The sequence below is a fragment of the Pseudophryne corroboree genome, chromosome 4 (assembly GCF_028390025.1).
Source record: "Pseudophryne corroboree isolate aPseCor3 chromosome 4, aPseCor3.hap2, whole genome shotgun sequence".
NCBI lineage: Eukaryota > Metazoa > Chordata > Amphibia > Anura > Myobatrachidae > Pseudophryne > Pseudophryne corroboree.
Genome location: NC_086447.1, coordinates 246,051,973 through 246,069,792, shown reverse-complemented (window position 1 = coordinate 246,069,792; position 17,820 = coordinate 246,051,973). Strand labels below are relative to the sequence as shown.

At 44.4% G+C, this 17,820-nt stretch overlaps 1 protein-coding gene across 6 annotated transcripts in view; it reads right to left on the bottom strand.

The window, feature by feature from the left end:
• Positions 1-17,820, bottom strand: part of XRN1 (5'-3' exoribonuclease 1) — a 425,124-nt gene that overhangs the window by 143,120 nt on the left and 264,184 nt on the right. For all 6 annotated transcript variants that reach the window (XM_063916003.1, XM_063916004.1, XM_063915999.1 and 3 more), the window contains 2 exons: positions 3,295-3,451; positions 3,084-3,203 (listed from right to left, as the gene is read on the bottom strand). In XM_063916003.1, coding sequence (XP_063772073.1) covers positions 3,084-3,203; positions 3,295-3,451 — 277 coding nt within the window. The remainder of the gene's footprint in view (positions 1-3,083; positions 3,204-3,294; positions 3,452-17,820) is intronic.

Here is a 17,820-nt window from a genome sequence, read left to right as displayed (position 1 = left end):
CTAGAAGTAGTATTCCTCCTTCTTGTTTGAACTTCCGCAGTACCCTGGGTAGGAGTGACACTGGAGGGAACACGGAGGGCAGCCGAAAGTTCCATGGAATTGACAGTGCATCCACGAACGCTGCTTGAGGATCCCTGGTTCTTGATCCGAAGACCGGAACTTTGTGATTGAGCCGAGACGCCATCAAGCCTACATCTGGTAGGCCCCACTTAACTAGGAGTTGAAAGACGTACTGATGAATACTCCACTCTGCGGTGTGCACGTCCTGATGACTGAGGAAATCCACTTCCCAGTTGAGGACTCCCGGAATGAACACTGCCGATATTGCTGGAAGATGGAGTTCCGCCCAACGAAGGATTTTTGAAACTTCCATCATTGCCATGCGGCTTCGAGTGCCGCCTTGATTGTTTATGTATGCCACAGTGGTGGCACTGTCTGACCGCACTTGAACAGGCCTGGTCTGTATCAGAGGCAGGGCGAGAGACAAAGCATTGAACACTGCCCGTAATTCCAGAAAGTTTATCGGGGGGAGTGATTCCTCCCTGGTCCACCTACCCTGGAAAGAGTGTTGCTCCAACACCGTGCCCCAACACTGTGACCCTCAGACTGGCGTCAATAGGAACCAGTTGGGGATCCAGAAGGGATGGCCCCTGCTCAACTTCTGGTCCTCTTGCCACCAGGTCAGTGACAGACGAACCTCCAGAGTCAAAGAGACCATGTAAGCATGATCCGATGAGGCAAGCCGTCCCACTTGGCAAGGATCAACCTCTGCAGAGGGCGGGACACTATCAGGCCTAGTACTTGCACCGCGGAGTGTATCGACACTCTTGGGCGAGGAAGGAAGTATCTGATCCTGTCCTGAAGCTTCAGGACCTTCTCTGGAGACAGAAACAGCCGTTGGCTGTGTGTGTCCAGCAGTGCCCCAAGGTGCATCATGCTTTGAGCTGGAACCAGCAAGGACTTCTTCCAGTTGATGAGTCACCCGTGGGCTTGGAGGAAGTTTACCGTCAGTTGCAGATGACGGAGGAGGACATCGTGGGAGTTTGCCAGAATCAGCAAGTCGTCTAGATACGACAGGATCCTGACGGAGATGAGCAGTCATTACGGCCATAATCTTGGTGAAGATCCAAGGAGCCGTGGCCAGTCCAAACGGCAGAGCCTGGAACTGCCAATAGCAAACCGCAGATATTGCTGATACGATATGGCAATAGGTATATGCAGGTAAGAATCCTGTATACCCAGGAATACCATATAGTCTCCGGGTTCCATGGCCAGTACAATTGAGCGCAGTGTTTCCAAACAGAACTTGGACACTCACAAACTTTTTCAGTGGTCTGAGGTTCAGTATAGGCTGGAAGGACCCATTGGGTTTTGGTACTAGAAACAGGATCGAGTAGTATCCTCTGCCTCTCTGGGACAGAGGTACCGGTACCACCACTCCTGTATCCAGGAGGGAACGCACAACCAATTGAAGAGCTTGCGGATCCGAAGAGATAACTGTGGTGCAAAACTGGCGAGGGGGGCGTCTCTTGAAAGAGACTGCATACCCGTAAGAGACCACTTCTCACACCCATGCGTCTGAAGTGGTCTTTAACCAGACCTGGGTGAATCGCAGAAGTCGTCCTCCCACCCTGGGGTTCCCCAGCGGGAGGCCCACCCTGTTATGCAGCAGGCTTGTAATGTTTAGAAGCAGGCTGACGGGCTGCCCAGTATTGTTTTGCCTTGGGCTTTGTGGTTTTGGAAGCACGAGATTGTCTCGGGTAAGTCAGACCCTTAGCTTTCCCTTGAGGTCGAAAGGAGCGAAAAGTGGTACATTTTGCCTTCTTTGCATAAGTATTAGGGAGAAAAGCAGTCTTACCAGCCGCCAAGTCAGCCACAATTTCTATTGAGGTCTTCCCCAAATAAGATGGTCTCCCTTAAATGGGAGAACCTCCAAGGTCTTTTTGGAGTCCAGGTCCACCTTCCATGTCCTCAACCACAGAATACGGCGAGCCAGGATGGACGTAGTCGATGCCTTGGCTGCCAACACACTCGCCTCAGAGGACGCCTCCTGAATGTAATAGGCAGCGGTGATAACATGAGACAGGTATTGTCTGGCATTGTCAGCTATATCCTGGGGCAACTCGTCCTCTAACGGCTGAACCTATGCTTCAATTCCTTTTGCAGCCCAGGAGGCTGCTATAGTGGATCTATGTACAGCTCGCCACCCCTGTCGGGATTCCGGTGTCGGGATTTTGACCGCCGGGATCCCGTCCAGCGGGATTTCGTACTGATCCCCTCCCTACAGAGTTGTGTAACAAGTGGGAAAATTCACCACCGGTGTATTCCCATGTCACCTGTCTGGTGGTGTCCTCTACTCTGCCTGTCGCCTCACTGAAGGAACCGACAGATAAGCGTGTGGAGGGATGCCTATAGTCTATTTATTCCCTTACAGGTGCTGTACACAGACCCACTATAGCAGCCTCCCCGCCGCAAGTACCCTGGAACTGAGCCAGCGGGAGTATGCGACACCGCTGGGGTGGTGACTGAAACGCAGCACAGAATGTCACCCTGACATGTTAGTGCTGCGGCCCTTGAAGTCTTCAAGTAAAAGCTTTTTATCAGGGCTGCCCAGTGCAGCCCCCCTGTTAAGTGACCTGCTCTGCAGGGCACCAACTCGAAACTGAGCTCACAGTGCCTGGAGGCGGGGTTAGAGGAGGCCCCAATGCATCCTGGGACAGCCTAAAACTTTAGCCTGTTGGTGCCTGGATCAAGATCCATCTCTACACCCCAATGTTTCCCTGTGGAAACCAATGTACCCCGCTGCAGAAAAGGTACTCACAAACAGGGAGTGGCATAGGTCATTTGATTAAGAAATGTATATATTAACGTAACTATACTTTGCAATAGGTGTTCAGCCTGTACTATGGATGTTATATTTAAAAGGAAAAAGCCTTACCAAATATAAGATTTTGAAAACTATTTTAAGGCAAAACCAAACACTCAAACCAAAAACTACAAGCACCAGAAACTAATCCTGTATGCGATGAATCAATGGCACTGGAACTTGCAATGCAATACTATAAACTTGGAATACAACTTACCTCGTCAATTAAAGGAATCAGAACCACAGCTTCCCACTCCTGCTGCTTCCCATTAAGGTCAGTTTTAAAGTCTTGTGGGTAGTAATCTATAATTTCAGACTCCTCACTTGTCATTAAGCTCTGCAGATGGAGATAGACTAGTTATTAAATAAAAAAAGGAAAACAAGTTATCAGAGATGAGAAGTCTTGACCAGGGCTATAAATGAGTTACCTGGTAAGCCTGAGGAAGCAGTTCCTTACTAGCTGCTGGTAGGACAGCAAGTAGCTGCTCAAATGGCATGAAGGGTGTCCCCAAGTTAAAGGTCAGCTTCAGGTGGCTGATATCTCGAATATCAGACAGATATGGTGCATAATGGTATGGGTAATACCTACAATTCATATCAGACATCAGTATTAGAGCAACTAACAAGGTAAGCCATGTTACTTGAGCAATATCAGAAGGCAAAAATATCAAGACAAAGTCTATAGGCCATATCAGAGTTTACTTGCAAGCTTGCTTATACAGTATCACTGTGTATTTTATCTCTATGTATAGTACAGGAAGTCATGTATAACACTAAACAAACGCATGCAGACGCATGATAACGCAACAGAGGTTCTTGCCCATACTCTTTATGGTGGAGCACTTTCGTTTATCACTATTCGCTATTAGTAAAAGTTGAAGTCATCCTGAATCCAGCTCCCGCACTTCTCTATTAATGAAAAGTGCTTGGATAGTACATAACGCACACATTTTCCCCTGTCGCATTACCACTGACATCTGCAGAATTATTAGCTATACCGGCAGGGGAAAGTTCATTACAGCATTTGGGTTTCGTTTATAAAGCACAACGGAATTTGCTGCTGCGCTATATAAGAAAATGTCAATGTTAAGTGCAGGTATCCATAACATTTACAGAATTAGTGCCTCTGTAGCCTTCCACTAGCAAGTGAAGAAACTGGGTGCTACTGGTTCAAATTATTTATGGTGCTGGTGGCAACCAATCATACAATATGTGGACAAACCGTAGAGCAAATCTATTCACTGCCATACAACTGACCCTAAGGATGACATAAGCACAGTTCAATTTACTTAAGTATTTATTTTCGGAATATCCCAATAAGAAATGTTTGACTCAGGGGTGCCATGAAAAAAATGCTGATACTCTAGGGCACTGTGATTCCGGAAAGTGTGGTATCTACAGAAAGACCTACTTATTTAGGAATCCGAATTCCACCGTTCACTTGGAAGAAAAAAATATTAAGGATTTACTGTATGTGAAAGATGGAGCTTTTATATAGAAAGGCATATAGTGAAGGACACAATTATTGTGAACAATCTTCTTGGCAATGGATATGATATTTTGGGACTGTAAATATCGAACATATACATAACAGGAGTGAAATAGCTGTTACTCACAGACTGGACGGCATTTCCTTTATTATACCGCAATGGTATCGATGTGCGTGGCCGCTCTCTATCACCCTAAGCACGGGTGAGACATCCGTCAGCGGCAGGATTCGTCCGTGGCGTGAGCTGTCTGTAGCGTCAGCTGAAAAGTCGCTCTTTCCTCCGGCAAAGTGTAGATGCACCGGTGCAGCGTGCTCCACCCCCAGTGCTGGTGGAATAGTGCTCACCAAGATGAATCACCAGGTGTTCCCAGTATGGTCCAAGGGATTAAATGAAATAGTCACGCTGAAGATATAACAAGTGTCGGCAGTAGTTTAAATGAACTGCTGGGAGGACACGCTTCAATTCGCTCTGCCTCTTGAAGAAGCCGCCTGGGGTGCGGAGAAACGCGTTGAGGATACAGAGAGAAGGAGCCCCAATACCTATTGCCAACAAGAATTGAAGCGTGTCCTCCCAGCAGTTCATTTAAACTACTGCCGACACTTGTTATATCTTCAGCGTGACTATTTCATTTAATCCCTTGGACCATACTGGGAACACCTGGTGATTCATCTTGGTGAGCACTATTCCACCAGCACTTGGGGTGGAGCACGCTGCACCGGTGCATCTACACTTTGCCGGAGGAAAGAGCGACTTTTCAGCTGACGCTACAGACAGCTCACGCCACGGACGAATCCTGCCGCTGACGGATGTCTCACCCGTGCTTAGGGTGATAGAGAGCGGCCACGCACATCGATACCATTGCGGTATAATAAAGGAAATGCCGTTCAGTCTGTGAGTAACAGCTATTTCACTTCTGTCCATCCTTGCACTGTTCATACCAAAATCGTCAAGTGATGAACTCTTTCCTAATTGGAACCTAATACACATTGTGAGGACACCCACATGCACAATTGTGCCAAGTATTCGTGTGTGTTTTTTACATCTGGGCAAGAAACCTAATATAGCCAAAAGCTATCAAAGAATTATTCTCTAATACATAGGTATTGTGACTACCTTCTGAGTACATTCAATTAGTTTTAAACTTATTATTTAATCTAGAGGTCTCCGGAACCTCAGTTTTATACTATTATTATATTGTGGTCTTGTTTATTTTTATGTGTTGTTTGTTGTCTATGTAATAAATTGGTTTAATTTTTTACCACTGTGTCCATCAATTGGCATTAAGCGCCTACCTGGTAATTTTCCCTAGTTGCTTTGTTTATTGAGGAGGCCGGCTACCTCCTCACCAGGTGGCAGCTAATCCCAGGGTGCACACACACACAGGCCTGCCAGCGCCACCATCACCTCTATTTCTTTCTTTCTATATACATAACAGGAATATATAACCATAAATCCAATCTTGTGTATAGTGAATATCACTATAATAAAATAACAATTGATAAAGAACCCTCCAATAATTTTAACATGGAATATGTATCAAAGTCCCATGATGTAAATAAAACGATCACCCCATTGGGTGTGCACTCACGGTATGGTATCAGACTGTAGCACATATCTTACATAGACTACAAAGGGAAGGCTCGAAGTTTCAAACATGTAGATCTAATTTCACACAGGTGACAAGGTTTCTATAGGTATGACTATGATCAGGTTAGGTATTGGGCAAATGTGTATCCAAGTAGGGTATAATCACCGGACAGAACAACCAAAGATCAGAGAATACTAATCCTACAGTTTTCACCCACATATGAGGTCAGTATTAGGAAATAGCTTATGCCAGTGGTTCCCAAACTTTTTTTGAATCACACCACCCTAGAGTATCAGAATTTTTTTCACGGTACCCCTAGGCTAAACCTTTCTTATTGATAAATTTATTAAAAAAAAAATATTACATTAATTAAAATAGGATTTTAATACCTACCGGAAAATCCTTTTCTCTTAGTCCATAGAGGATGCTGGGGCCTCCGTAAGGACCATGGGGTATAGACGGGATCCGGAGGAGACATGGGCACACTATAAGACTTTGAATGGGTGTGAACTGGCTCCTCCCTCTATGCCCCTCCTCCAGACCTCAGTTAGAAAACTGTGCCCAGGGAGACGGAAATTTCGAGGAAAGAATTTATTGTTTAAACATGGTGAGTGTCGTACCAGCTCACACCACGAACATACCGCAGAACGTGGCATTCAATAGAATACCAGCCAACGGCATGAACAATACACAGCCACATGCTGAGAGAATATGTAACACAACCTGTGTGTCAACACAACCAATAATAAGACACCGCATGCCATGGCATGAATAACGTCAGCAACAGCCTGACAGAAAAAAACACCACAAGAGTGTAACCATAACCAATAGCTGCAGATAAAGTACGCACTGGGATGGGCGCCCAGCATCATCTACGGACTAATAGAATAGGATTTACCGGTAGGTATTAAAATCCCATTTTCTCATATGTCCTAGAGGATGCTGGGGACTCCGTAAGGACTATGGGGTTTATACCAAAGCTCCAGACCGGGCGGGAGAGTGCGGATGACTCTGCAGCACCGATTGAGCAAACAAAAGGTCCCCATCAGCCAGGGTATCAAACTTGTAGAGTATAGCAAAAGTGTTTGAACCCAACCAAGTAGCCGCTCGGCAAAGTTGAACCGCCGAGACTCCTCGGGCATCCGCCCAAGAAGAGCCCATCTTCCTAGTAGAATGGGACTCCACTAACTTCGGTAACAGCAATCCAGCCGTAGAACGAGCATGCCAAATCGTATCAAAGGTCCAGCGTGTAACAGACTGCATAAACGCAGGCGCCCCAATCATGCTGGGAGCATACCGGACAAACAGAGCCTCTGTTTCCCCAACTGAGCCTAATTGGTGACTTAAATATACAAAGCCCTGACTACATCGAGAGACTTTGAATCAGCTAATGCCTAAGTAGCCACCGGCATCAAAATAGGCCGATTTCTGGGAAACCCAGAAACCACTCTTGGCAGAACTACTATCCGAGTTCTCAATTCCTCACTATCCACATGGAAGATCAAACAGGGCTCTTGTGAGACAAAGCCGCTACTTCCGACACCCGCCTTGCGGACGCCAAAGCCAATAGCATGACCACTTTCCAAGAGAGAAGTTTTAACACAACCTTTCACAAAAGGTTCCAATCAGTGTGACACAAGTACCGCAACACCACGGCAAGGTCCCACGGTGCCAATGGGGCACAAATGGAGGTTGGATGTGCAGTACTCGTTTCACGAAAGTCCAAACTTCCGGAAAGGTGGCTCATTCCCTTTTTTTTTTTAAAGAAAATTTATAAATGCCAAACTGCACTGAAATGGAGCCTAACTTTAGGCCTGCATCCACACCGGCTTGCAAAGCATGGATAAGAACGACCCAGCTGAAAGTCTTCCGTAGGAGCCTTCTTGGATTCACACCAAGACACATAGTTACGCCAACTACGGTGGTAAGGCTTTGCCGTTTCTTCTTTTCTCGCCTGAAGAAGTGAGGAAATAACTTCACTGGGAACACCCTTTCGGGCAGTCAACCGTCATGCCGTCACACGCAGCCGCGGTAAGTCTTGATACACGCCCTGATCTTGCTGTAACAGTTCCTCACGTAGAGGAAGATGCCAGGGATGTTCTATGAGTAAATCATGAAAAACTGGATACCAAGCCCTCCTTGGCTATACCGGAGCCAAGAGGATCGCCTGAACCTTTGTTCTTCTTACGTTTATCACCTTCAGAAAGAGTGAAGAGTGAAAGCGGAGAGGACACATAGACCGACTGAAAACACCCACGGTGTCACGAGGGCATCCACTGCTATAGCTTGAGTGTCCCTAGACCTGGAACAATATCCCTGAGGCCTCTCGTTGAGGCGAGACGCCAACATGTCCAATTGCAACACTCCTCTAAGACTTGTCACTTCTGTGAAAACTTCTCGATGACTACTGTATTTCTCCCGGATGGAGACCGCGTCAGCAGAGGAAATCTATTTCTCCGTCGTTTTCCTCCAGAACGAAGACTGCTAATATAGCGTTTACCAGTCTTTCCACCCAGCGGCAAACTGTTGCATCTTCTGCCATTGCCGCTTTGCTCCTTGTTCCGCCCTAGCGGCTTACTTACGCCACTGCTGTCAAGTCGTCTGACGAACAAACACGGGCAGATCCCGAAGAATATGTTCGTCGAAAATAGCTCTTAATTCAAGAAAGCTTATTGCAGATAAGCTTTCCAACTTGACCTTTTTCTCTGGAAATACGTCCCTTGCAAGGACTGCTCCCCAGCCTCGGAGATCTGCATGCATGGACACCAGGATCTAATCCTGGATCCCGAACCTTCATCCCTCTAGAAGGTGAGAACCGAGCAGACACCACAGGAGCGATGTCCTGGCCTTTAGGATTATATTCCGGTGCATGTGCAGGTGAGACCCGGACCACATTTCCAACTGGTCCCTTGAAAACCACTCTGGCATTTGACCTGCTCACCAACAAGGCCTCTTAGGCCGCACCCATCTGTTTCATTAACGGAACATATTGATGGATTGTCACAGCAAACCTGATCCGACTCTGGATCCTCAGACCTCTTTCCACAGGAAAAACACAAAACCTTAACCGGTCAGTGTCTACTCTGATACACACCTCCGACATCTGTGTCATTGGGAACAGCCATTCCCTGTGTTGAAGAACAGTCAAAGAGAAACAACGATTTGCACCACTTGTCTCTTGACCTCGGCCTAATCAGGAGAGCGTCTCAGTACAAAATAACAATGGCTCTTACTATTGAAAGAAAACCATCATACTGCCATCACTCCGATGAAATGGCAAAGACAATCCTGGATATCCACCCAGGTAATCTGAATGCGGAGAACAACGCATGTAAACCTCTTAGTCTTTTTTTTTTTTTTTTTACAGGGACAGCAGGACAATGCCCTGAACCTGACGCACCTCTGTATGGCATTGCGTACTACCTCCCCTTCCAGAGGGGAAACGGCAAAATCTAAACGGCAAGATCTATTAGAAAAAACAGTGAGGGGAAACAACTGTAACTCAGAATGTCCCCATTTGGATTCTATATATAACTCACAGGTCCTAGTCTATTCCCGGACTAACTGAAAATTAATAGACGAGTCCCCACCGGAGTGGGGTCCAGCCAGATAGACTCAGCGACAAGTGGTGGATGTGGTAGAAAAAGAAAACGACATCCGTTTCTGCGAACCTAACAAGGCTGCAGAACTCTTACCTTTTCACCTTCCACTGTCTGCACAGAAAAGGAAAAAAGAACGGTATCGAAACGGTTAAAACGACTGCATCCCACAAAAGAATGCGTCACCAACCGTTGTGAAGGAGCCTAACTCACGAAGTTAGACTTACCAGTGGTATCCGCCGAGATTGACTGAACTGAGGCATCTCCAAAAAGCTGTATACCGTCCCTCCAGTATCTCTCGGAGACATCCTCAGCATTTCCCCGGCCACACCTCCTGCCGTCACGCGGCAGCCTGCTGCAATGTTATAAAGTAGAATCAACATAAGTAAGTTTACCCACTCTCTGTAGGGTAATTCTATCGGATGCCTATCCGAATATAACACTCCCCCACGTGCATGCAATGCAAATAAGGTCAAAGTATAAAAATAAAATATCACTTAGCTTCCTGTGTATGATCCTTTGTGACCGGGCTCCGTGTCGACCAGGAGTTGACTGCCACAGTATTCTCTCCACGTCGGGAAGAGAATAAACATTCGGACTCCTTGAAAGGATCGAAGACCAACTCGTCACGGCCGACCTAGAGCTTTATCAACAGAGCGACCAGCACATGAGAAGAAATACTATTACTTCAGCATTCATGAATATACATAATGTAATATACAATATAACACATATATCCTAACTATGTATATATATATATATATATATATATATATATATATATATAACATATACATAAGTGGATTGTCCAGACCTGCCAGGTCCCTAGTGACACAATGTGTTCTGAATGTGTATGACCATGTACTGACATGCCCCAGTTGTGGATCTACCAGGAACGTTATGGTCGACAGAAAACTTAGTAGTCGTCGACAGCAGGGAATATTAAGCAGGCAAAAAGTAACATTCTCGAAACCCGAGGGGTCTGAGGAAAGCATACATATATAAATTCAATAACACTCTCCCCACATATACCTATAAATATATATACAGGTATAAGGCAGTTACAGCGTGTTCATTTTCACCCAGTAATTACGGTTGATGCCGACAGGGCACCCACATACGACTGTCTCTCCCATATCGTGTTTACTTTTTACAAGCATACAACTACCGACCTGCTGACACTGCATCTTCTGAATCAAGTACCAACAGGTGTCGGCGATGCAGACAGTGATCCCCACAGCTGCTTGTGACAGAGCCCTCACACATGTCGACATATGTCGACTAAAAACTATAGTGGGTATCTGACAGGAAAAACACAGATATACATGCATCACAACAATGATTTTACTCCCATTATTGAAAATAGTGCTATATTTCTCTCCATATAGCACTAAAACACTGTGCCCCCCCTCGTTTGTACTATACATAGCCTTGGCGGGGACATGGAGGAAAATGGCGCTGAATCTGTTGTGAGGGCTAAGCTCCGCCCTTTCCCGGCGCGCATAAGCCCTGCTAATATATATATATATATATATATATATATATATATATATAATAAAACAAATGTCCGGCACTCACGCTTTTAGTAGAATCAACGAGTCCTGGTGCCTAACCTCTCTGGATGAGCATGTAGAAGAACGTGTGGTGGCACTCAGAAAAAAAGACAACACAAGCAACGCTGATGCAGTCAACGTTTCAGGGATAGCTCCCTTTTATCAAGACACGACCAGCAACCTGTGATACATGAAATATATATACATACCGGTAGCCTGCACATCTCCAATCGCGTGGCTCAAGCCGCCTCCCACTGACGCCGAGCAAACACGTCATCTGCACAGGCCGGCGCCGGGAATCAACGTCGGACAGGCAGGGGGGTGCGGCTCGGTCCACACGTCAGAGTGTTGCTGGGCAACCACAAACAACAGGAAATGTGAACGTACAAGTACAGATAACTAATACAAACAATTAAGACCCAAAAACAAACAAGTAAAAACACCTGAACGTATGTTGGTCAATACCCGGCAAAACACTAATATATAGCAGAGTACTTCAATAATAACAACAGCGGGCGAAATCGCTAGCAATTTGCTGTGGCGATAAATCAGCATGAGCATAATCTATAGTCTAAACTGCATCCATCTTTAAACCTAAATATTCATAACATCGGAGCTGTATAGTTAGCGGACAAACACAGTGTAATAGATGTATTGATGTACAACTGATGGTACAACACACTACATAAAATATGCATAGCCTCAACACGGCCTTTTGTAAGCCGTATGAAGCACCAAAACCTTAGTGCAAAACACTCATGCACCATTAATAACATAGGTAATTAGCAAGTGCATTTCAAAAAAAATTTTTTATAAAAGTTTACAAAAAGCAATTAAAGCTAAGTGCCTCATTAAGGCCCAGCGGGTACACCGTTTGAAGGGTGTGAATCCACCATGCCTCCTTTCTCAGAAGTGCCTAACCTCTGTCACCACCTTTATTGTTTAATGGGACATGATCGATCATTTTATAGCGAATGGACACCAAACTGTGATTACAATTTTTAAAATGTCGTGCTACTGGGAGATCGCTACCTTTGCCTTCTAAAGCAGCCCGTATACTGGACCTATGAAGTGCAATTCTCTCCTTGAACTGTCTGATACTTTTGCCAACATAAAGCAGCCCACAAGGGCACTTAATGTAATACACTATAAATTTGCTGCTACAAGTCAGGGTATATTTGATATTAAAAAGTTTGCCAGATCTGGGATGATTAAAAGTACTGCCCGGTTCCAGGCAACTACAAGTAGTACACCCTGTACCTCTGTAGTTGCCTGGTTTACGAGTCAAAAAGTGTGGCAATCTTTCTTGACCAAAATCGGAAATATCATTATGGACAACTATGTCTCTAATGTTGCGACCCCGCCTATATGCTGCCATAAGTGTAGTGTCCTTAAAGCTAGGTAAATCTTTATCCCTAGCGATCACTGGCCATATGCCTTTAGCTTGACGATTTAATGTCTTACTGGCCGTCATATAATCTAGTGTCCAGATCATTCTATTCTGAACCCTTTCAGAATCTTTAGGGACTAGAGTGTCTTGTCTCGATGTCTTAAGTGCTTTCGCCATTGCCTGCTTTAGGGATTCTTGAGAATACCCTCTGGCTGTGAATTTTCTTGCCATAATCAACATCTGATTCTTGGCGTCTTCCTCATTGCTGCAGATCCTTCTAATTCTCAGAAACTGAGAAAATGGAAGACTCCATTTCATAGGCTCTGGATGATGGCTGTTAGCCTTCAACAAGGTATTGCGATCGGTGGGTTTGTAATACATACTGGTAACAATATTACAATTACTATCCACTGAAATTGCCACATCTAAATAGTGGACAGTATTGTAGCTGCATTCATAGGTAAATTTGATGGCAGCATCTTTCTGATTCACCTGAAAAATCATTTCTTCAAAATCCTGCTGCGTACCCGACCAAATCATCAAAATATCGTCGATATAGCGACGGAATAAGATGATATGTTGGGAATATAACGCATTGTCAAAAAACAACTGTTTTTCTATTTCGCTCATAAAAATATTCGCGAAACTGGGTGCCACACATGATCCCATGGCGCACCCAGTTCGCTGGCGAAAGATTTGTTTATCAAACAGAAAATAATTTCTGTCTAAGGTCAATGCAAGTAATCGAACAAAAAACTTAATATCAGGACCTGAATATTCAGTGTTGGATTCTAAGAAAGTTTGCATCACGGCTAAACCCCTATCATGGGGGATACTGGTATACAAATTAACCACATCGATGGTACATAGCAAATATTGGGCTGGAAGAGGAGAAATGGATTGCAATACTCTAATGAGAGAAGTAGTGTCTGTCAGACATAATGGTAGACTCGATATCAAAGGCTGTAAATAAAAGTCCAGGTAACGAGATAAATTATAATATAACGAGTCTCTGGCAGCAATGATAGGACGTCCCGGTGGGTTGACAGTGTCCTTATGAAGTTTGGGAATCGTATAGAACGTCGGAATCTTAGGCCAAGTGACTATTAAGGCTTCTTTGGTTGCTGCTGTAATAATGTTGGCAGACATTGCTGTTTGTAAAATCGAATCAAGTTCCATTTTGTATTGTGTTGTAGGATCATCCTGCAAAATTTCATACACTGCTGTATCGTTCAATTGCCGATAGGCTTCATTTCTATAACTTGTTATATCTTGAACTACGATCCCGCCCCCCTTATCCGCCGGGCGGATCGTGATGTCCTCATATTTTCCAAGGTTGCCGAGTGCCACCTGCTCATTTTTAGAGAGGTTATATGATCCTTTGTATGTATGTGAAGATGCTTCATTAATATAGGATTCCAAACAGCTGGAAAAACTTTTGATGCTTTTATTTAGTGTTGATGGATTAAACAATGACTTTTTGTGGATAGGAGTTTTTTCAGATAGAGCAGTATTACCTTTAAAGAATTCTTTAAGTTTGATGCGTCTGTTCAATTTAAACAGGTCAACCTTGTTTTTAAAGACGTCTGGAGTGCAGGTGGGAACAAAGGACAACCCTTTGTTTAGCACATTGACTTCATCTGTGGTGAGCGACCTGGAAGACAGATTGAATACTATACTTTCTTTCTTGACGCTTTTGGCGGCTTCCCTCCTGTTTTGGCCCCCCCGACGGGTCCTGGCTCTTTTGTCCGCACGTTTTTTGAGCGTGTGTTTACTCCAGAATTGGACTTCTTTGAAGTGGATGCCGTAGCACATTCTGTATCACTTGATGAAATCGCTGTGCTAGATTGATCAGTCTCCAAAGGGAACTTCCTAGGCAGTCGACGCTGTCTGGAATTTCTTTGTGATCTCGGGCCTTTGTTGTATACCCAACTGTAGACCTGATTTAGGTCGTAATCTCGATTCACCGTAATGCGTTTGGCATTTTTGAAGGTTACAAGGTCAGATTGATATTTTTCAATTTGTGCTGACAATTTCTCAAGCCAATCAGGAGGTGCTTCTGAATGAATTTTGACAAGGTGGGTATTTTCAAAAGCCTCTATTTTGTTTTTAGTGATCTCAAGTTCTCTTCTGGACTCAGCTACCACCAATAAAATAAGGTCAAAAGAGCAGCGATTGAGCACTGCGGCCCATTTGCGGCAAAACTCTGGGTTCTGACGCCCGATAGTCGGGGTGTTCCTAATGCGGAAGCCTCTTGGAATACGTTTATCTCTAAAATAATCTGAAAGTGTTACTCCGTGTAACAGAAAGTCCACTTCTTTCTTTCATAATTTAGTTAGCTGTGCGATCAGAGCATCAGCTGATTCCTGATTTGTTGCCGTAAATGCTGAAGCTGGAAACAAAATCTGCTCTGCCTCTGTGTCCGTATGTGTGAGAGTGTCTCTCTCTGGTAACACAGGAATGCAAAAACCAGGTATATCCTCAGGTGCAGACATATTAAATCACCATATATGCAAAAAAAATTATGTACAGTGTAAGTCCCCCATTCACTGTGTCTGAACTTCAATCAATGAATAAATATGCAGCAGGTGCCTTGACTGGCAGCAACATGGAATGGAACCACCTGAATAGATATAAAACAAATGTCCGGCACTCACGCTTTTAGTAGAATCAACGAGTCCTGGTACCTAACCTCTCTCAATGAGCATGTAGAAGAACGTGTGGTGGCACTCAGAAAAAAAGACAACACAAACAACGCTGATGCAGTCAACGTTTCAGGGATAGCTCCCTTTTATCAAGACACGACCAGCAACCTGTGATACATGAAATATATATACATACCGGTAGCCTGCACATCTCCAATCGCGTGGCTCAAGCCGCCTCCCACTGACGTCGAGCAAACACGTCATCTGCACAGGCCGGCGCCGGGAATCAACGTCGGACAGGCAGGGGGGTGCGGCTCGTTCCACACGTCAGAGTGTTGCTGGGCAACCACAAACAACAGGAAATGTGAACGTACACGCGATTGGAGATGTGCAGGCTACCAGTATGTATATATATTTCATGTATCACAGGTTGCTGGTCGTGTCTTGATAAAAGGGAGCTATCCCTGAAACGTTGACTGCATCAGCGTTGCTTGTGTTGTTTTTTTTCTGAGTGCCACCACACGTTCTTCTACATGCTCATCCAGAGAGGTTAGGCACCAGGACTCGTTGATTCTACTAAAAGCGTGAGTGCCGGACATTTGTTTTATATCTATTCAGGTGGTTCCATTCCATGTTGCTGCCAGTCAAGGCACCTGCTGCATATTTATTCATTGATTGAAGTTCAGACACAGTGAATGGGGGACTTACACTGTACATAATTTTTTTTGCATATATGGTGATTTAATATGTCTGCACCTGAGGATATACCTGGTTTTTGCATTCCTGTGTTACCAGAGGGAGACACTCTCACACATACGGACACAGAGGCAGAGCAGATTTTGTTTCCAGCTTCAGCATTTACGGCAACAAATCAGGAATCAGCTGATGCTCTGATCGCACAGCTAACTAAATTAAGAAAGAAAGAAGTTGACTTTCTGTTACACGGAGTAACACTTTCAGATTATTTTAGAGATAAACGTATTCCAAGAGGCTTCCGCATTAGGAACACCCCGACTATCGGGCGTCAGAACCCAGAGTTTTGCCGCAAATGGGCCGCAGTGCTCAATCGCTGCTCTTTTGACCTTATTTTATTGGTGGTAGCTGAGTCCAGAAGAGAACTTGAGATCACTAAAAACAAAATAGAGGCTTTTGAAAATACCCACCTTGTCAAAATTCATTCAGAAGCACCTCCTGATTGGCTTGAGAAATTGTCAGCACAAATTGAAAAATATCAATCTGACCTTGTAACCTTCAAAAAAGCCAAACGCATTACGGTGAATCGAGATTACGACCTAAATCAGGTCTACAGTTGGGTATACAACAAAGAAATTCCAGACAGCGTCGACTGCCTAGGAAGTTCCCTTTGGAGACTGATCAATCTAGCACAGCGATTTCATCAAGTGATACAGAATGTGCTACGGCATCCACTTCAAAGAAGTCCAATTCTGGAGTAAACACGCTCAAAAAACGAGCGGACAAAAGAGCCAGGACCCGTCGGGGGGGCCAAAACAGGAGGGAAGCCACCAAAAGCGTCAAGAAAGAAAGTATAGTATTCAATCTGTCTTCCAGGTTGCTCACCACAGATGAAGTCAATGTGCTAAACAAAGGGTTGTCCTTTGTTCCCACCTGCACTCCAGACGTCTTTAAAAACAAGGTTGACCTGTTTAAATTGAACAGACGCATCAAACTTAAAGAATTCTTTCAAGGTAATACTGCTCTATCTGAAAAAACTCCTATCCACAAAAAGTCATTGTTTAATCCATCAACACTAAATAAAAGCATCAAAAGTTTTTCCAGCTGTTTGGAATCCTATATTAATGAAGCATCTTCACATACATACAAAGGATCATATAACCTCTCTAAAAATGAGCAGGTGGCACTCAGCAACCTTGGAAAATATGAGGACATCACGATCCGCCCGGCGGATAAGGGGGGCGGGATCGTAGTTCAAGATATAACAAGTTATAGAAATGAAGCCTATCGGCAATTGAACGATACAGCAGTGTATGAAATTTTGCAGGATGATCCTACAACACAATACAAAATGGAACTTGATTCGATTTTACAAACAGCAGTGTCTGCCAACATTATTACAGCAGCAACCAAAGAAGCCTTAATAGTCACTTGGCCTAAGATTCCGACGTTCTATACGATTCCCAAACTTCATAAGGACACTGTCAACCCACCGGGACGTCCTATCATTGCTGCCAGAGACTCGTTATATTATAATTTATCTCGTTACCTGGACTTTTATTTACAGCCTTTGATATCGAGTCTACCATTATGTCTGACGGACACTACTTCTCTCATTAGAGTATTGCAATCCATTTCTCCTCTTCCAGCCCAATATTTGCTATGTACCATCGATGTGGTTCATTTGTATACCAGTATCCCCCATGATAGGGGTTTAGCCGTGATGCAAACTTTCTTAGAATCCAACACTGAATATTCAGGTCCTGATATTAAGTTTTTTGTTCGATTACTTGCATTGACCTTAGACAGAAATTATTTTCTGTTTGATAAACAAATCTTTCGCCAGCGAACTGGGTGCGCCATGGGATCATGTGTGGCACCCAGTTTCGCGAATATTTTTATGAGCGAAATAGAAAAACAGTTGTTTTTTGACAATGCGTTATATTCCCAACATATCATCTTATTCCGTCGCTATATCGACGATATTTTGATGATT